We start from the raw sequence: 20,865 nt of genomic DNA on the forward strand, positions 1-20,865 counted from the left end.
CATGTGACCATGCTCAGTCATGTCTGACCCTGTGGACTGTAGCCCGCCAGGCTCCTCTGCCCTTGGAATTTTTCAGGCAAGAATACTGGAGTGGGCTGCCATTTCCTCCTCCAGAGAATCTTCCCAACCCAGGGATCAAATCCCCTTCTCCTGTGTCTCCTGCATTGGCAGGTGGGTTCTTTACCACTGAGCCACCCGGGAAGCCTTTTCATCAAAGGGTCCCAGGGGAAACAGAACCACTGCCGGCCGCGCCCGTGTCCTCACTGGCGATGAGCCCCATCAGGGCCCCGAGGCTCACAGACGACAGGGAGCTCTTGCCCTCAGGACTGGCTCCTCCTTCCAACCAGCTGCTGGTTAGAGGCCCAGGCATCCCCATCCTGGCTCCAGGCTCCAGCGCCTGGCTTCTGTGATAGTTTAGGGGTAAGGAAGACCCTCACACTCCTGTACTTGCCTGGGGTCAAGAATGTCTTAAAATCAGCACCTTGCAGATCATGGAGGGCTGAGTGTTTCCAGCGGGTATGGGGAAACCATGGGGCGTGAGGTTCCTGGGTGTGCAGGGCCTTCCCAGTGCAGAGGTCTGTGCGTTTCCCCAGCCAGTCGGCTCCCCACGTCATCCTCCCAGGAAGCCCAGACCCAGGGTCACCAGGGCAGAGGCCCTCTCTCCCTTTATGTGTAGCTGTCAGTCCCACAGTGAGGAACCCGATGCCCACCCTCCACCGTTTCTCTGTGTGCTGCTCCTTTCCAGAGGACATGTTCAGAGGTTTGAGCATTCTCAGCTGCCACACCCTGGAGAGACCTCTGTAAAATCAAGCCCACTGTTTATGAAAGCTCCGTTTTGCCTTTAGTCTACAGATTCTGCTCATTTCCAAAGCTGTCAGCGCCTTTTGCCTCATCCCGCACAGTGAGGTTTTTCTATGTAGTTCTATTACAGTCAGATGCGGTGTCCCATTGTGTGTTCCACTCCTACACCCAAAATAACTAAAATCAAATAGATTATAATCGACCCCTTGGGCTATACACATCTGCAGGCTCAGACAAATGCATAGTGACAGGTATCCATTCTAAAGTATCACATGAAATCTTTTAAACCCCCACCCCATGATCTGCTTATTATTTGTGTAGCTTTGCCTCATCCAGGATGTCATAAATGGGGTCTCAATGATGTAGGAGATAGCTGGGCTCCAGGTTAGACACTAGCAACTGGCCTCCTGTTTGCATTTCACGGGACATGAAGAAGTGGGCTTCAGCTGGATACTCACAACGTTTAGCATTTCCTGAGACAGATAGCTGGACGCCAGTTAAGGCATTTACAATCAGCCTCTTTTGCCTTCTGAAATGGAAGTAACAACAGAAACAGGGTAAATAGCCAGGGTTTGTCTCTTGGAAACACGTTCAAGTAACAGTTATGGCAATAGTCAAGGTAATAGTCAAGGTAAGGACAAAGAGGGGCAAAACCCTGTGTGAGAAAAGGATTCAGGAATTGCTGCTCCCCGTCTTTTGGGACAAAGGAGATACTCCACATGCACAGGAAGGCTCTTTGTGGGTTGAAAGTCTGGGGACAGTGCCAGGCCATAATGAGTCTTGTGCCTCCCTTCACTTTGAGGTCCATCTTGGCTGACGGGTGTGTGCTGAATTTCTTATCTGCAGCAGAACTGCACATATCTGCTCCACGGCCCCCTGGAGCCTACTCCCTCTGAGATCCAGGAAACAGGAGGACCCACCAAACCCAGCCCATCCCTCATCAATGAGGTCAGGCTTCACGCTGTCTCTTCAGACTGCGTTCTTTCACTGAGTAATATGCACGTGAGATTTAACCATGCCTTTTGAGGGTTGGTGGTTCATTCCTTTCTACTGATGAGTAATACTCCATTGCATGTGTATGGGAGGAAAAACAATTTTCATTCTGCCCTTCCATAATAAAAGACAAATCACCAGGAGAAAAAACAGAAGCATACCTCCTCTATGTTTCCCTGATGGCTTGCAAAACAGGGGAGATGGGTTTGATTTCTGGGTTGTGAAGATCCCCTGGAGAAGGAGTTGGCAACCCACTCCAGTATTCTTGCCTGAGGAATCCCATAGACAGAGGAGCCTGGGGGGCTACAGTCCATGGGATCCCAGAGTTGAACATGACTTAGTGACTAAAACAACAAATGCCTACTGTATACAGGGGAGCTACCAAAGAAAACTGAGTCAGTCCCTGAAATGTCCTAAGTCATCACCTTAAATACCATCTTCAGCTGAAGACAGAAGTAAGACCTTGGGGAATGAGAGAAGCCAGTTATGGAAGGTTATCATCAAGACACAGTAAAGAAGGATGATTGTTGGTAGATTTAAGATAGGACCTTTCCATTGATAAGTTACTTGAGTTAATTATCCTTCTATTTCTGGTGCAAACAGGGGCAACCCTTAAATGCAGAGATTTCTCTGTTGTAAATGTCCTTCACAAAAGGCAATTGCTACTTAGTTTACTGGGAGTCCTCTTTTTTTCCCCTTGAAGCTGATGTAAATAATCCTCACACCAGAGAGGCTTATTTTGGGGTGGCCTACTCTACTTGCCTTCAAGTTTTTGACTATTATGAATAGCGCTGCTGTACCTAAGTTCATCTTTGTTTGCATTTGGGCATGGATTTTTCAAAGCAGTTTCTTAAATACTGGAAATAATGATTGTTGGATCCCAAGGTGAGGTTTGTTTAGCTTCGGAGAAAACTGCCCAACTGTGTTACAAAGTGGCTATGCATGCATCCTACCAGCAGTGAGGGGGCATTCCTGCTGTTCCTCAGCCTCCAGTAATTGATATTGTCATATATTTAGAATTTACAGTCCTAGTAATATGTGTGATGTGATATCTCATGATTTTAATTTATAATTCCCTAATGGTGTATGATGTTGAGCATGTTTTCGTTTTTGACTATCTGTATATCTTTTTTTGGCTGGGTGTCTGTTCAGATCTTTATTCCTTTTTTATGGGTTTGTTCAAGAGGTCTTTGTCTATTTTGAGTCCAAATCCTTCATCAGATATGAGTTTTGCAAATACTTCTCTCCCAGATTGTGGCTTGTCTTTTGATTTTCTGAATAAGATATTGAAGAATCAGTTCAGTTCAGTTCAGTTGCTCAATCTTGTCCGACTCTTTGTGGCCCCATGGACTGCAGCACACCAGGCCTCCTTGTCCATCACCAACTCCCGGAGTTTACTCAAACTCATGTCCATTGAGTCAGTAATGCCATCCAACCATCTCATCCTCTGTCGTCCCCTTCTCCTCCCACCTCCAATCTTTCCCAGCATCAAGGTCTTTTCAAATGAGTCAGCTCTTGGCATCAGGTGGCCAAAGTATTGGAGTTTCAGCTTCAGCATCAGTCCTTCCAATAAATATTTCAGGACTGATTTCCTTTCGGATGGACTGGTTCATGCCCCTTGAAGACTACTGGACTCTCAAGAGCCTTCTCCAACACCACAGTTGAAAAGCATCAATTCTTTGGTGCTCAGCTTTCCTTATAGTCCAACTCTCACATCCATACATGACTAGTGGAAAAACCATAGCCTTGACTAGATGGACCTTTGTTGGCAAAGTAATGTCTCTGCTTTTTAATATGCTAGGTTGGTCATAACTTTTCTTCTAAGGAGAAAGCATCTTAATTTCATGGCTGTAGTAGTTGTGCATGGGCTTAGTTGCTCCATGGCAGGTGGGATCTTCCCAGATCAGGGATTGGACCCATGTCTCCTACATTGGCAGGTGGATTCTTAACCACCAAGGAAGTCATTCCCCTCCCTCCTTCCTGCCAACCTCCTCCTTTAAAAAAAGACTAAAAGCTACCTGTTTAGTAAGTTTTCAGGGGTCTGAGCTCTGAAGTCAGCGTCTGTGGTGTCATTCTCCGAAAGGCTTCAGATACCGGTTGGGCTCATGAGTCTGGCAACCATGGTGGGTCTGGTGGCTGAAGACAGGCTTGGCTTCTGGACCTCTGCCCTCACCGACTCACGTAGGGGCCCCGAGCCCTGGCAGCCAAGCAGAGCGGCGCGCATGTGGGGCTGGTACAGCCGTGGGACCGCTGCAGTCAGAGTGGAGCCTGCGGCGGAGGCAGCTGGCTGTCCGTCCCCGTGACTGCTGCTGTCCTGTGTGCCCGTGCAGGGCAGTCACGGTGTCAGGTGAGGCCTGGCCGCTGTCATGGGGACAGGATGGGACCTCAGACAGCTCACATCCCCACCCCACCCCACCCCACCCCACCCCACCCCACCCCACCCCACCCCTGCTTCAGGTCGTGGCTTGTGGCTGCTGGAAGCTCCCTGGGCTGGGAGACTGTGTAAAGCACCAGTCCCATTGCTCAAGGTCAGCTGAGACCCCAAGCTCTGGGGTCACACACCGTCCCCACCACCATGCAGGTCGTCCCACTTCTGTGAGGGAGGGCCTGTGCGGGGCTGTGGGTGATGGGGGATTTGGGGGTGTTGTGGGCTGGCCCAGGAGTCAGCTTTTTGAGGGGAAGAGAGGGGAGCAGAGGGGAGGGAGAAGCTATGAATTGCTCAGGCTCCCAGGGGATTCCAGGCGCAGCTCCGGTGGGAGGTGCAGGTGAGAAGCCCCTGCAAGTTGCTCGGTCCCCACCGTATTTCAGTTGAAGCCCCTCTGCCTGCACCACCCTTAACTCTCCCTCCCGTGGCCCCTGCCTAAAGCCGCAGAAGATGGGGAGTCTATACGACCTCCCTTCCTGTAGGGAAACCAAGCCACAGACAAACGTGTTCCTTTGAGAAAGCATGAAAGAAACGAGAAAATAATAATGGGTGGTTATTACTGACATGGTTCATGTAGAGACGCTTCAGAAGCCTGGCACAGGGAGGGAACTGAGGGCCGTCGCCCCCAGTCCTGGAGTTTGCACCCTCCGCCCCCTTCCCTGTGGCCCACTCTCCCCTTGGTGTCTTCTGGTGACTGGGCGGACTTCAGCCTCCTAAACACATCCTGGAAGGATGAGGCCAGGGCAGAGGTCATTCACAGAGGGGAGGGTGTGGTCGACTCTTTAGATCGCCATTGTCTCCACTCTGTGTCGGAGCTCAGTTCTGGGTCTAAGCAAGAGTGGCTTCCTGATGGGGTCCCCACCTTCACTCACCGGGGGGCCTTTGTGTCCACCTTGTCCCTTCGTGCAGCCTGGTCACCCCTGGGACCCGTGCTGTGCGTATCTGCTCTGCTCACAGCACACCCCTGGGTCCATCAGACTTCACTCATAAAAGGGACGTGTAAGGATGAACTATTCCATAGTTAAGAATTTCAAGGTCATGACACCGTTGGCCAGAGCATGTGGACACAGGTACGAGGCCCGTGCATAGAGAAGCCGCTGTGTGGGCTTTGAGGACCCTCCGTGTGGGGGTGGGATGGGGGTCGGACACACGCGGCTCCAGGCTCTGTTCTTGGCAGGCGGACGACTGTCGGCACTGCCTGTCTGTGGAGGGGCTCTGGGGCTGCCCAGCTCAGCAGGAACGGCAGTGGTGGGAAGGGAGGTCACCCTCCCTTAGCAGCCCTGACTTCACACCCACTCATCAGGGCAGCGAAGTGCCTAAACGGCCCCTTCCTCATCTAGCTCTGAAGACCTGGAAGGTGTGGGGGCTGAAGGACATGCAGAAAACAAAATTCTGTAAAGCAATTATCCTTCAATTAAAAAATTAGAAAAAGTTAAAGAAAAAAACACAAAGAACAGCAAAGGTGGGGTTTGCATTCTCAGCCAGCCTCTGCGAGATTCTCCTTGTGCTCATGCATCAGACTAAAATGCTGCTGACTCCACCGCGTATCACAGATAAGAATAGAGACACAGAGAGGCTGAGCATCTTGCCCCAGGTCACAGAGCTGAGAACTGGATCCCTGTGGTTGAATCTGGAGTCCAGATGCTGTGATGACCCTGAGGGAGTGGCAAAGACCAGATGGTCCAGGCTGAGCAAGGCGCGCACACACACACACACACACACACACACACACACACACACACACACACACACACACACATGCATGAGGCCTTCACCTTTGAGGCCACGGAAGTCAGAGGAAACCAGAGGGCAACCAGGAGAGGCCAAAGGAGAGTCGAGGTCTATAAGGAGGAGAGACCACACTTCCCAGGAGGCCGAGGAATTCTCTTCCCTGGTGAGTCTGTCTCAAACCCTAGATTCCTCTCCCTGGACCCAGGAACCGACTGTCCCATGACCTAACTGAGTTGGCTCCAGAATTATGCCTTCTCAGGGGTTCAGCTACCACTGGACCCCACTGCTCTCAGTAATAAGCGGGGAATAAGTACGTAGTCTGGGCTTCAGATTTGTTTGGAGACAAAATTTATTAGGAGTACAAAAAACCATGAAGGCAATTGGCATGAACATCTCCAGAACACTTAAGAAACCCTCTGCTGTTTATCTACTTCCTCTCCTGTCATGAAAGTGGAAGGTCTATTTAATCAATTCTGTGTTTATCACACTCTTTCTTTAAAATGTTTATTTATGTATTTATTTATTCGGCTGCACTACGTCTTAGTTGCAGCATGTGGGAGTTAGTTCCCCAATCAGGTATTGAACATGGGTCTCTGCATTGGAATCTTGGCCACTAGACCACCTGGGAAGTCTCTCCTCATACTCTTGGGGACAGTAACGGGTCATAGACCTCCTCTGAGGCCCCCTTAGAGCTGAGGCATGGGGTGGCTGCAGTAATCTTCCTGTGGCTAAGATGTGGTTTGTTGGTCATGACTCACTCACACTCCCTGCACACATAGGGCTTCTCCCCTGTGTGTGTCTTCTGGTGTGTGATGAGATGGGACTTATGACTGAAGCTTTGCCCACACTCCCTGCAAACATAGGGCTTCTCCCCTGTGTGTGTCCTCTGGTTTGTGATGAGACTTGACCTATCCTTGGAGACTTGCCGACACTCTCCGTACTTGGCTTTTATAATCCTTGAGACCCCTGCCCCCATGAATAATTTGCCTGTGTCCTCTGGATTCAGTTTCTGGCTTGTGCTGGGCTCTTCTGTCATTCTCTCATGCACCCCAGAACCCTCCACTTGCCCTCTGGGTGAGTAGGAAGAGGCCCTTGAAATCCTCTTCAGCCTTATGCTTTTCAGCAAAGGTTGGGGCCTTTTTTTTGCCTCGTGACCCTCAGGTTTGTCACTCGGGCTGTGTGGATCGGAATATCGCTGCTGCTGATTTTGATTCCCTGGGCAGAGATCCTCTGCTTGGAGATGGTCTCTTTCAGATGATCTCAGGAGTGTCTGAGAGGGGTGACTGTGTTGGACGTGTTCGCTGAAGAATTTCTGACTGGAGAAGGCCAGAGAGCAGGAGGCACATGAGTGGATATTGGGCTTCGGTTTTGCTGAAAGAGGAAGCTTTTGGTCAGGTAGCTGGTTTGCCATGGTAAGGCCTGCCCACTAATCATCTTAGTGTTGACAGCGCACGATTTGTCTCCCATCAAGTGTGTCTTTACAGTCCACTTTTCCATTCTATTCTTATTCTCTACATCTACAGAAATCCAGGAAGCCTGTGTCAACAGCCTTTTCTACATATCACTCAGACTAGGGACCTTCCAGCAGCATCAGAGGCAGCGTCTCTCCTGAGAGAGGTGGATCTGCAGGGACCTTTCCCTGCGTGTAAGTATCTGAAAAGTCATGTCACCGTGGCCACAGGTATTTTACCCTACTGAGAGATAAGACTCTTGATGACTTAGGTAGAATCTTCCTGAGTGGCTCCCTGTGAGGGGAGAGGGTCTATTAAGTTAGGGGTGCCTGGCCTGAAGCTCCCTGCCTATGGGAGGCAGCACAGGGGGTGGTTACAGCAGGTGTGAATAAAGGTGACTTTGCAGCTCCTGGTTCAAAGAGCAGCCTTTGTGCCGATCTCTGCAGGAAGTGGGTTTCAGACTGGATGAGACCGAGTGGCCCAGTTCCCACTGACTACAGATCTCTGGCTTCTGCTGCCCCAACTGGTTCACAAATTGCTCCTCTCTCAGTTTTCCATAAATCAGAAAATAAAGGCATGTCCTTTCTCAAGCATCACCTGTATTCATACTTCATTTATTTCATTCAGTCTTAGTCCATTTAACATGCACTAGGAATTCCTGTTTAAAAATATACCTCCAGCCAGACTCCTCACACCCTCACTCCCGTGCATCTTCAGCCAGCCCACTCTCCCTTCATGTCTGGGAGTGAACTGACTTCTGGGGGGACTCCCTGCTGCTGTCTCTTCCCAAAAGCAAACCAAAGCATCGTCACAGAACAGAGAACATGCCGCTTGCAGCTGAAAGCCGCACGGTTGTTCTGTGTCACCCAGGAAGAGCCCTGGGGCCTGCATGTGGACACGGGCCCTGAGGTTTCCGTGTCCCATCCAGCTCCTTCCTCGCCCTCTGTGCTTCCTCCTGCGACCACTGGCATGGGCTCTTTTCCCGGCCCTGGGGCTGCGGCACTGGCTGCTCCCCTGCCTGAATCCTTTCCCAGGGGTGTTATCTCTGCAGAGACCCTGCCCCACCATCCTGCGCCACACCCCACCCTCTGCTCAGGCTGATCCGAGGCACTTTTCCTGCGCTGCTTTCCTCAGAGCACCAGCCCCTGTCTGGTATGAAGCCCGTGCTGCCCCAGGGCAGTGGTTCTGTCTGTTTCGGTGCGTGGAGCCCTGTCTGGCACAGAGTATGAGCTCACATGACCACAAACTGAAACAGTGACTGAATGCAAATCACTGTCCACGTGTTGCTTAGAAATGGGAGGAAATGAGGGAGAAACAGGGAGAGGTGAGAGGGCGGGTCGGTGCTGGGAAACTTGCTGTTTGCCTCTGAGCCTTTCAGCAGAAGGTGATGTGGCATAGTTTTTGCGTGAAATATTGAAAAGTAGAACTAACATTTTTAATATAGAAATCTTTCCTAACAGTCATATGAAATGAATCAAATTCTGAGGCATTTTAATTGCGACTTGACTGACTGTAGACTGAATTGTACTCTGCTTCGGAATCGGACCAGGGAGGCTCCCCAGGATGGGCTGGGGCGCTGGAAGAGGGGTGGCGCTCACCTCTCCCGGCCGCGAGCTCGCTCTTCCCCCCGCTGTCCCGCTTGATGCCGAGGTCCTGGCCGTACTCGTCCCCATACCAGACCAGCAGCTCACAGCCCGGCCTGACCACCTGGCAGGTTCGGTAGAAGATCTGCCTGTGATACTGGAAGGCCACCAGGTTCTGCTCCTTGTCGTCCCGGGCACAGTTCACGTACCTGGGGTCGAGGCCGGGAGAGGGAAAGAAACCTCAGGTGACGAGTGCCCTCCACGGTCGGGCCATGCCCAGCTCCTTGCCTTCAGGCTCTGAGGCCGCCGTGGCTCCCACCGCCCCTCATGGGGACCTTCTGTTCACACCTTCGACCAGGCCGTATGAATTCCTATTTCCAGATCCTGTTTCTGGTCCTCTTCCTGGCTGGAATGCTTTTCTCTCCTTACCTAATTAGCCATTTTCCAGAGCCCAGTTCCAGACTCGTCTCCACCTGGACTGTCCATGAGGCTAGTGACCTCCAGCTCCCCTAAACTCTAAATTAAGTTCTCTTTCATTCCACAGGACTTGGTGCTTCTAGGCTAACACACACCCCTCAGCGCTCACCCCAGCCTGCCTTCTCTCTCGAGGCTTTTCTTCAATCTCCCCACGTGTATCCAGGGTCCTATTTACTTGCCCACCCTCTCCCATCGAAACTTGGAGAGTGCTCTGACATAGCTTGAGACCCAGAACAGTAATAGTTTATTCACTTTCTGCCTGCCCTGATGAAAGGAGAGGCCCGCAGAGAATGGCCATGCTCATGGCCATCCTGCCCCTCATTCCTTCCCAGGCCTCAGGGCTCACTTCTCACTGGAACCGAGCCTGGGGAGCTTGTTGCCCACATGGGCTCAAGGTCTCCCATGTTAGGTTATCCTGGCGCTGTGCAGTTACTCAAAGATAGAAAAATTAAAGTTCAGTTCAGTTCATTTCAGTTGCTCAGTCATGTCTGACTCCTTGCGACCCCATGAATTGCAGCACGCCAGGCCTCCCTGTCCACCACTAACTCCTAGAGTTTACCCAAACCCATGTCCATCGAGTCGGTGATGCCATCCAACCATCTCATCCTCTGTTGTCCCCTTCTCCTCCTGTCCCCAATCCTTCCCAGCATCAGGGTCTTTTCCAATGAGTCAACTGTTCACATGAGGTGGCCAAAGTATTGGAGTTTCAGCTTCAATATCAGTGTTTCCAATGAACAACCAGGACTGATCTCCTTTAGGATGGACTGGTTGGATCTTCTTGCAGTTCCTAAAATCAATTGGCTAATGTCTCTCTGCAGTATGTTCTCCAAAAGGACATGGGTTGTGTGATATGCTTCAGTAATGAAGTTCACTGTCTAAACTGAAACATAAAGTGCTTGGTAAGTGTCAATTAAGTGAGTTAAACTGTCCCTGGTGAATCTAGACTCCTCAAGTTGTTTTCAAGTCCCCCAGCATATAGACTTGTGTTTTGAGGGCACATGCTATATTTTTAGTTCTTTCTTTCTAATGTCGTTTGAAATGAGAGAGTGTGATATGGAGGGAAAAGAGGAAAGAAGATGTGAAAGCTATTGAGGGAGATAGGTTGAGAAATAAAGGGGTGTGGGCTTGAGGGAAGAGCGACATCTACAAACTACAGACTCACTGCACTCACCTCATCCAGTTGGCCAAAGAGGTGTCCTTTCCATCCACATACTCATAGCAGTTTCTCCCTTTGGTGATCTGAGTGTCAGAAAAAGAGTTACAAGTTTTCTTCTCTCTTTTTTTTTTTTTTTGGTAGGAAGCAATAGAAGAACTATTTCTCTCTGCTGTCATTGGTGCTCTTCAGCCTGCATGGATTCAACTGCTTTCATCAAGAGGCTCTTTAGTTCTTCCTCCCTTTCTGCCATAAGGCTGGTGTCATCTGCATATCTGAGGTTATTGATATTTCTCCCGGCAATTTTGATTCCAGCTTGTGCTTCATCCAGCCCAGCTTTTCTCAGGATGTACTCTGCATATAAGTTAAATAAGCAGGGTGACAATATACAGCCTTGACATATTCCTTTTCCTAATTGGAACCAGTCTGTCGTTCCATGTCCAGTTCTAACTGTTGCTTCCTGACGTGCATACAGATTTCTCAAGAGGCAGGTCAGGTGGTGTGGTATTCCTATCTCTTTCAGAATTTTCCCCAGTTTATTGTGATCCACACAGTCAAAGGCTTTGGCATAGTCAATAAAGCAGAAATAGATATTTTTCTGGAACTCTCTTGCTTTTTCCTTGATCTAGTGGATGTTGGCAATTTGATCTCTGGTTCCTCTGCCTTTTCTAAATCCAGCTTGAATATCTGGAAGTTCACAGTTCATGTATTGTTGAAGCCTGGCTTGGAGAATTTTGAGCATTACTTTACTAGCGTATGAGATGAGTGCAATCGTGGGGCAGTTTGAACATTCTTTGTCATTGCCTTTCTTTGGGACTGGAAGGAAAACTGACCAAACCACCTAGATGTTTTCAATTGCATATGCTAAAAGAACCAGCTTTGCAGTTTCCAAGAGAAAAAGTGTCAATTTAACCAATTTTCTCTGAAGTCCAAAGAATATCATGGCCATCCTGCATCAAAAAGTCATCTTTCCTTTATGTAGTCATAGTTTGATGCCTAAATTATAGACTAAATAGTGCTCAAATTGACTCTGCTATCAGGGGCAGGTCAGCTGATAAAAAGCTTAGATTGTCCCTCTGGAGGGAAGTGAGACCTTGGTCCCATCAGAAGAATCTGAGGGCTTAAGGGAATTTGCAGGAGTGGGGAAAGCTTGGTCCATCCTACATGTACCATAATCTTAAAATAATGCTTATTTACTTTACAGAAGTAAAAAAAAAGATGATAAAAACAAATATAAATCACTGAAAGGTAAAGAAAGTCATAATCTGTGATCGAAAGCTGCATTCTAAGAAAACTGTGTTCTCTTAACCTAGAGACTAGGCTAAATTCCAGTCTGGTACCAGCTTACCAGATAACAAACAAAAAAGTTGTTTACGGGTAAGCTTAGAAAAGTCTTTTCCATATATCTTGAAGTAGCAGTATTTTTGCAAAGGCATCCGTGCGAAATCATAGAAGGCATGTTTAAAACCTGATTAAATTGAAATTGACAAAGTAATCTCGTCATTGCTGTGACTTGAAACACTTTAATATGATAACTAGAATTATAACTGACAGCATTTTACCAGAACATATCAGATTTTCATGAATGTCACATAATTTCTAGGATATCTATATTAGTATCATCAACCATACAATGTAATTTGAGAAGATTCATCACTCCTTCTGACAACACTTCCCATGTAGTTTAACATGTTAAATGAACTCAGCTTGTTTAATATATCTCTTTGGGAGGTCTCAGGGGCCCTTTGAAGCATCCCAAAGTTAGCTAGAAGTCAATTATTTAGGACGGCTTGTTCATAAGTATCCAAAGGGTTTATAACAGTCAGGTAGGAATCACATAAGTCACTGTGAAACAATACTTAGCCACTTAGCCAAAGTAAACAAAAGATTTCAAAGGTAAACCTAGAACAGATCACTTAAGAGGTAAAGAAACTTAAAATCCATCAGCAAAGGCAGTTCAACATCTCAGGAAAACTTGTACTACACACAAAGCTCTTTTCTGGGGGTCCACCTTCCATAAAACTTCCTTATCCCTTTGTGTACACATTCCTTTGCTTCTCCCATCCTGAAACTGCCACCTGTAAGTCAGAACTACTTTTTCCTTCATAAAATGTGATTTCATTCCTAATACCTTCTTTAATAACAAGACATACATTTTCCTTAAGCAACCAAGAACTGACTTTTATATTGGCATTCTATAGATTGGTGAACATACATATCAGTGATACTATCTAAAAAAAATTTTGCTTTCTTATAGTGAACATCTCAGGATGGCACCAGACACTGTTCATGGATAGTCAAACATCTCTTTAGTTTCTGCGTAAGAGGAAGGTCCTGTCAAGTAGTGAATGTTTCAGAACCTTAATTTATTTGGAAATGACCTAGCTATTCAATACACTGTCATCACTTAGTTTAGCACAACGATAGAAATTCAGGTAACCAAAATCTGGAGAAACTATTGTAAATTCAGTTCAGTTCAGTTGCTCAGTCGTGTCTGACTCTTTGCGACCCCACGGACTGCAAGATAACAGGCTTCCCTGTCCATCACCAACTCCCTGGGTTTGCTGAAACTCATGTCCATCGAGTCAGTGACGCCATCCAACCATCTTATCCTCTGTCCTCCCCTTCTCCTCTGCCTTCAATCAAGACTATGATAGACAGATATTTTAAAGCATAATTATTTTTAATAGTTTATCTAAAAGCTCATATCGCATTTACATTTTTTAGGAGTTTTTTGTTTGTTTGTTTTTAGAGGTACTTTCTTTGTTGACAAGCTTGTGACAGATATAACAATATAGCAATATTTAACTCATAATAATCCTAGACACTATAAAAATTTTATGCTTAATGTTAATGACTCTTAGACATGTCTATACTAGAGTAGCAAAAAAAAAAAAATACTAGATATTTAATATTGACTATTTCCCAGTTCACATGAATCTAAAATTCATTTAGGTCAATTTTTTGCTGTATTTAGAACTGTTTGATTTGTAAGGGCTTTCTTTTCTTTAGATTATTTAAATAAGAACTCACAGCTTCAGCAATATTATCAAAAAACAGAAGACTCACACTGAGACATACATAAATCCACACAGACAGACAGACAGATCTTGTAGTTTTCCGCCTAAGATTTAAAATATCTCTTTGACCTCCTTTTTTGGGGGGGAGGGGGGCTTGAAGTTCTCATTTGCCCAAGGCTGAGATCTCAGGCAAAGTGGGCAGTGTTTTTCAAGGAAAGGGTTAACTTCAAGCTTTGCCCTAGGCAGGCCTTTTAACAAGCTAATTGTTCTTAATTGCATATGCAAAACAACCAGCTTTACAATTTCCAAGAAATTTTTTTTTTTTATTTTAACCAATTTTCTCTGCTTCTATAGAATATCATGGCCATCCTAGGTCAGGTCATCGTTCCTTCCTGTAGTCATAGTTTTATCCCTGAATTATAGACAGATCAGCGGATAGAAAGCTCGGGTTGTCTCGGTGGGGTGGATTTGCTCCCTGATGGATTTCACCTGGCGGCAGCAGCGAGGCCCGCGGGCCTCTCCTGGGAGCGGGCGTTTGGGCGGAGCATACCTGGCCGCGTCGGGGGCGGAGCGCGCCTCCTCCGAGCTCCTAGGCTGTGTGTCTCGGGTCTCAGGGGTCTCCATTGCGGCTGGGAACGCCCATTTCGTGGGCTCCTGGGTCCGCATCGATTGACATCCGGTTAGCGGAGCGGAGGGGTGCGGACCACAGGTAAGGGAACTGCGGCTCTGGCGCGGGGCGGAGTAGGGAACCACGTATTCCGCCCTGTCTGTTGGCACAGTCTCGGAGCCCCCTAACCTGGCGGTGGCAGAAAGGCCTCGCCAATGGGGTCAAAGCCTTTACCACTTTACCCCGTCGCCTAAAGCTCAGACCCACGTGGTTTTCCCAAGCAGCCTAGTGCCTGCAGCGAGGTCCCCAGGAAGTCCAAGGGATTTATCCTGCCTGGTGATTTCACCTGCTGGGACTCCACAACCCTTCCGCTGGCCGGCTGGCCCAGCCCTGCTTCCGGCAGTTTGCAGCCCAGCGGGCCCTTGACCACCTTCTGGGATGGGAAAGGAAGGGGTCCACGAATTGCACCCTAGAAACTTATTAGGGTGCATGGATTTAAAAGCCTGGCGGCCACCCAGGCGGAAAAGAAGGGAGGAGGGCACCTGGCTGCCCTTTCATGGTGGCATCTGTGGCTGTCCTGCTGAGAGGGGGCCTTTCCATGGGGACCCTGTGCAATAAGTGTGGTGTTTTGGAACTGAATAATTAGAACGTGTAAAATTTTTAAATTATGTTGTGCTTTAATTAAAAAAACACAAAAGCTCCAAGTTTTTTGCAAATTGAGGTCTAAAAATTGAAGGCCTATTTTCCTTCCACTGTGGCATTCTATGAAGAAATGTGCGTGTTTTTCAGAAAAGAGTCAGAAAAGTGAGGGAAACAGAAAACGCAGAGGTGCCCCTGTAGTTTGGTGAAGGCCTTAGGAGGTCACTCATAAATGCTGCTGGCTGTCAGGAGGCAGTCTCTTCCTGTGGCTGATGGGCACAGAGCTCTGAAGGCTTGTCCTTTGCATGGATGTTCTTGTTTATGGAAATCCAACTCGGAGCCATCTCCTGATGTGTAAGAATTTCCCAGACTAGACCCCTAGGCAAATCCCGCAGGGCCAGGGACTCCTTCCTTTATTGTATTTGTCTGTTTGAAAAGCAGCAATGCCATATTTTTCTGTAAATCTGGTCTATCATCCCGGGCTTGGAGTATTATTTCCCATCCCTCTCAATAGCCTTGGGTTCCAGGAATGAATTATAGTCAGTTGTCCATGATTTTACAGATGAGGAAACTGAGACCCAGAGAGGGCGGAGGACGGTCCAAGGGAGAATGTGATATCCTTCCGGGAACCCTGGCTCCGGGGTTTGTAATGAGCCTCCTCCCCAGCATGTGTCAAGTGCCGTCCGTTTCCCGTGCGCTCTGTTTTTATTTCTGTTCCCTGGTGGCTCAGTTGGTAAAGAGTCTGCCTGCAATGCGGAGACCCGGGTTCAATCCCTGGGTCGGGAAGATCTCCTGGAGAAGGAAATGACAGCCCACTCCAGTATTCCTGGCTGAAGAATTCAATGGACTGAGGAGTCTTGTGGGCTACAGTCCATAGGGTCACAAAGGGTTGGCTGAGTGAGCGAACACTTGTTTCTATTATTATTTCATCAGCGCCACCTCAGATCATCAGGCATCAGATCCTAGAGGTTGGGGGCCCCTGCTTTAGTTCCCTCTTTCGTCTTATACGTAGCTCCAGCCTGCTTCCTCCTCCTCTACCTCCTGGAGAACTACCTGCTGGGCTTCTCTGAATGTGACTAGGAGTCTCCTTCCCTCACTTGCTTTTCTCTGAGCCTCCTCTCATCTCCTACCTGGGTTTCCCTGATCTCCATTTAGGCACTTTTGCCCCAGGTGGTGCTAGTGGCAAAGAACCTACCTGCCAATGCAGGAATTCGATCCCTGGTTTGGGAAGATCCCCTGGAGGAGAGCACGACAACCCACTCCAGTATCCTTGCATGGAAATTTCCCCTGGACAGAGGAGCCTGGCGGGCTCTGACAGTCAGACATGACTGAAGCGACTTAGCACAGCACACCGGAGGCCCTTTGAACTGCAGACTCATGTGATTGTTTTGGCTCCTTGGAGTCCCTTGTCACTCCACGTGTATGTTAGGGTCAGCTTGTGTATTGCTTCCTAAAGGCCTCCAGAGGGTAACAGGCAGGAAGGCCAAGGGTGTCCAGACAGAGGGAACAGGCTGCAAGTGTCGGTCGTTTTTATCTCTCTCTTAAGAGGCAGGAGGAAACAAACTAGTGTTCCATTTTTTCCCCTTCTTGATACAAATTTAAAAGGAGGTTTCTGTTAAAAACCTGTGTTGCCTTGACGACTCCTGGCTCCACCTGAACTTAACTTTTCTCAAACCTTGAGCTAAGCAATGCATTTTTCTTATGGAAATGTTTGTCTTAAGCTATGTTAATGTGCTATGTGTTTACCCTAGACTCTGTCTTCAAGTTGGTTCCTCCTAAAGGCTCAGAACTGACTTGACAAACCAGTATGTTTTACTCATACCTTGTTCTCCTAATCTACGTTAATGAAACTATATATTTTCCTGGAAATCTGCCTTTCCTCAAGATTCATGTCAATCATTTTATGGCCCGGGATGACTCACCTGCTGCCAATGTTATGTCATGCATGTTGTGGGTGAGGGGCCTGGTGCCGTTTTCTGAGACATTGTCTTTATTTAATTAGCAGACTGCTAGTGGTCGTATAACATCTGGCTAAAGACTAGCAAGGGGTACTCTTTCTGCCTCCTTCTGATGTCTATGTCAGCAGCTTTCTCTATCTCTTTTATACTTTAATAAAACTTTATGACACAAAAGCTCTGAGCAATCAAGCTTCGTCACTGGCCTTGGATTGTATAATTTCCAGTGTGCCTGTCTTGTCATCCTCATTACATCCGTGGCAAAGTATTTTATTAATGCTGATATTATTGAAAGGGAATTGTTTTTTTAAATTCCTTTTCAGATTGTTATTTGCTAGTGTATACAGATAGAACTGTGTAATCATTCATTTTTATCAGTTTGGACAGCTTGATAGTTGTCTTTACATTCTTTACTTTCTCATAATTTAAGATTAGCCTGGCTTATATATTTACTGTCTCACCCCTAGTCTCAGTCATTTCTTCAAAGAACTTCTGTCCTTTTTTTTTTTTTTTACATTAAATTATTTTTGACTATGCTGGGTCTGTGTTGTTACATGTCTAGTTGTAGTGAGCAGAGGCTACCCTCTCGTTGCCATCCCGTGACTTCACATTGCAGTGCTTTCTCTGGTTGCAGAACTTGGGCTCTGGAGCATGCGAGCTTCAATAGTTGTACGGGGGCTTAGTTGCCCCTGGGCATGTGGAATCTTCTAGGACCAGGGATTGAACCCGTGTTCCCTGTATTGGTAGGCAGGTTCTTTACCACCGGGCCACCAGGGACGTTTCCTGTTCCTTTTTTATTAGAGAATGATATTTAAAACATACATGTAGGAGCTAAATATGCTTGGCTGACAATACATGGAAATATATACATGTATTCCAGCTTACCTTTGAACATATTCAGTTAAAGGTAATTTGTGATGATGTCTCCAACTTGATCCACCATGACATGGATATTGTAACCTTTCCTTTTGTGTGTCTGTAACATCACATTCCAATGGTAAGATACCTGGCTTCCACCACTTGTCATGTATAGAATTCAGTGCTTGTCCCATGGGGTTACTGAAAAAACTGTCAGACTGTCTTCCAAAGGGGGCTGTGCATGCATCCCACCAGTGTCTTGAGTATGTTTTTGTATGATAGTTTACTATCAGTATACCCTCAGTGGCCAGGTGTCTATGTCAGTCTTTGCCAGTTATGAATGGGCTTGTTTGCTCTAGTGTTCTTGGACAATTTGAGTACAGATTCTTTGTCAGATATGCATTTTTTAGGAAAACGATGTTATTTATTTTTGGCTGTGTTGGGTCTTTGTGTGTGGGCTTTTCTCTAGTTTTGGTGAGCATGGGCTATAACTAGTGGTGTGAGGGCTCCTCACTGCAGTGGCTCCTCTTATTGTGGGGTACAGGCTCACGGGCTTCAGTAGTTGCAGTATGTGAGCTCGGCGTTGTGGCTTCCAGAATCTAGAGCACAGGCTCAGCAGTTGTGGCACACGGGGTTAGTTGCTCTATAGCATGTGGGATCTTCCCACACCAGGGATCACACCTGCATCTCCAGCACTGGCAGGCGGATTCTTGACCACGGAGCCACCAGGGCATATTTTAGATTCTAGCTTTCCACACATGTATCTGGTGAAAGAGGCCAGGATCAAGAGGCCTGGCAGCTGGGAGTCCTCAGGCACAGTTCTGGCTGTGCTATCAAAAGCTCTGGGCCCTTTGGCGAGCGCCTCAACTTTCCTGGGACTGTTTCCTCCCCTCAGAAATGCCCTGCTGTTGGACTGTAGCCCACCAAGCTCCTCTGTCCCTGGGATTTGTGAGGCCGGAATACTGGAGGGGGTGCCATTTCCTTCTCCACAAGCTAGCATTTTGAAGATATTTTCTCCTGGGTATTGGTTTTGATGAAGGAAAGGGGATCCCTTCCGGGGCTTGAGAGTGGGTTCTTGTCTGACACTTGGAAGTGAGTTGTCCGAGGACGGAGCGCTGTCCAAGCGAGAGGCTTGATTGGGAAGGGCTGCCGGGGCGGAGGGCGGGAGGGCGAGGGAAACGGAGAGAACTGCTCTGCCACGCGGCTCACAGTCTCAGGTTTTATGGTCATTGGGTTAGTGTCTGGTTTGTCTCTTACCCGTCATTCTGAATTGGGATCCTTCCTGGGGGCACACACATCGCTCAGCTGAGAAGGATTCCAGTGAGGAGGATCCTGGGAGGTTGGTAGGACATCTGGACTGGAGTCCCCCATCTCCTTTTGACCTCTCCAGAGTCCTGGTTGGTGGTAGCTGGTTAGTTCCTGGCTCCTTACCAGGACCTCCTGTTGTAAGACGACTCCTGCAAGTGTTTTCTCTTCTCTGGGGCCTGGCAAGGGCTGGTGGTCAGTGGTTCGTTTAACAGTTTGTCTTTTGGTTCTCTCGAGTAAGGTCCTTCACAGAGTAAATGTATAAAATTGTAAAAGTCAATGTTGTAAGTAATTTATGTTAATAATTTGGTAAGTTGGCTTTTTTGTTGTGTTAGAACTCATCACCAGAACAAAGGTCATGTAGGTTTTTTGTTGTTTTCTAAAATTTTTATAGTTTTTAAAATTGAATTACAGTGTTGCAAAGTTTGTGTATATGTTCATTTCATTCCATATGTTTTTTTTTTTTTAACGGTTATTTATTTTTAGTTGATCGATCGTTGTTTTACTATATTGGTTTGATTTGTCATACATCGACATGAATTAACCATAGGTGTACGTGTGTCCCCTCGCTCTTGAATCTCCCTCCCACGTCCCATGCATTCCCACCTCTCTAGGTTATTACGGAGCCCCAGTTTGAGTTCCCCAAGTCATACAGCAAATTCCCATTGCTTGTCTATTTACAAATGTTGGTGCACGGGCATCCATGCTGCTCTCTCCATTCATCTCACCCTCTCCCTCTTGTTCCCCACCCTTGTCCGTCAGTCTGTTCTCTATGTCTGTATCTCCATTGCTGTCATGTGAACAGACTCATCAGTACCATCCTTCTAGATTCCATGTTTTTCTCTTTCTGACTGCCTTGCCTGTTTAATACGCTCTAGGTTCATCCACTTCATTAGAATTGACTCAAATGTGTTCCTTTTTACGGCTGCATTCCATATAGTCTCTAACTGTTCCTTAGCCATGTTTTGAGGAGGGTCATGGAGCTATTCTGCTCCATTTCAGTTTGGGCTTCCAGTCTGAGTGCTCAGAGCAGAGCTGCTTCTGGGTGAGCCCTCTGGGCTCTGTGAGCGCGGGGCTGCCCGCTCTTCTCTGGCGGCCCGCAGGGGGGCGCCAAACGCCCCTCTGACCCGCGGGCACAGGCGCCTTGCCTTCAGACTCGGATTGGTGACCAACTGGCGGGAGCTTTGTCTCCTCAGGGGCGTCAGGGCTAAGGCTTCTGGATAACGGGGCTGAGCCCAGGCTGAGAGGAGTGGGGTTGCCTCAGTGCCCGCCAGCACGGAGGCACTGCAAGAGGGAAAAATGAGGATGAAGTAGACGTTTCCTGTGTCCAGCTGAGCGCTGACCGGAGGTCCATCTCAGAGGACTCAGGGGGGAAAGAGCTCCATGTGCAAAATAGTGGGTTTTTAGTTAGATTTCTGTTAGATGATCTAGAGGATGACCAGTGATGTTCTTTAGTGTAGGTGGCCAGTTTTCCTGTCACTGTCTCTCGAGAAGACTGTCCTTTCCTCTTCGCTCGTTCCTGGTTTGATTTTCATGAACTGACCAGTACATGGGGGTTCGCTCCTGGGCTCTCTGTTCTTTCCTCGAGTCCGTGTGTCTGTGTTCGTGCCAGTTCCTCACTGTGGTGGTTACTACAGCTCCGGGAGGTAGTTTGAAGTCGGAGAGGAAGATGCCTCTAGCTGTGTTCTTTTTTCTCAGTCTTGTTGGCTGTTTAAAGTCCTGTTCAATATTAGCAGCCTAATATTAGGCATATTTCTATTTCTGTGAAAAATGCCATTGAATATTATTTTGTGATTGCAGTCAGTGTATTTGTTGATGGCTTTGGCTGGAATGGACACTTTAATTCCTCATTGTTGCAGTGCATTGA

At 47.7% G+C, this 20,865-nt stretch overlaps 1 protein-coding gene and 1 long non-coding RNA gene across 2 annotated transcripts; one reads left to right on the forward strand and one right to left on the reverse strand.

Moving 5' to 3' along the window:
* Window positions 1–794: 794 nt before the first annotated feature.
* On the forward strand, window positions 795–5,664 carry LOC145522796 (uncharacterized). The gene is made up of 2 exons (XR_014066172.1): window positions 795–1,432; window positions 1,648–5,664. It is a non-coding gene; the product is annotated as an uncharacterized LOC145522796 (long non-coding RNA).
* A 1,040-nt stretch (window positions 5,665–6,704) lies between these two features.
* Window positions 6,705–14,300, reverse strand: LOC145522516 (histone-lysine N-methyltransferase PRDM9-like). The gene is made up of 4 exons (XM_081531189.1): window positions 14,124–14,300; window positions 10,633–10,700; window positions 9,000–9,193; window positions 6,705–7,321 (listed from the first exon to the last, which is right to left on the reverse strand). Exons 1-4 carry the CDS (start codon window positions 14,298–14,300, stop codon window positions 6,705–6,707), a joined length of 1,056 nt encoding a protein of 351 aa, XP_081387315.1.
* Window positions 14,301–20,865: the final 6,565 nt, after the last annotated feature.

The sequence above is a fragment of the Giraffa tippelskirchi genome, chromosome 10 (assembly GCF_054371585.1).
Source record: "Giraffa tippelskirchi isolate mGirTip1 chromosome 10, T2T-mGirTip1v1.2.pri, whole genome shotgun sequence".
Taxonomy (NCBI): Eukaryota; Metazoa; Chordata; class Mammalia; order Artiodactyla; family Giraffidae; genus Giraffa; species Giraffa tippelskirchi.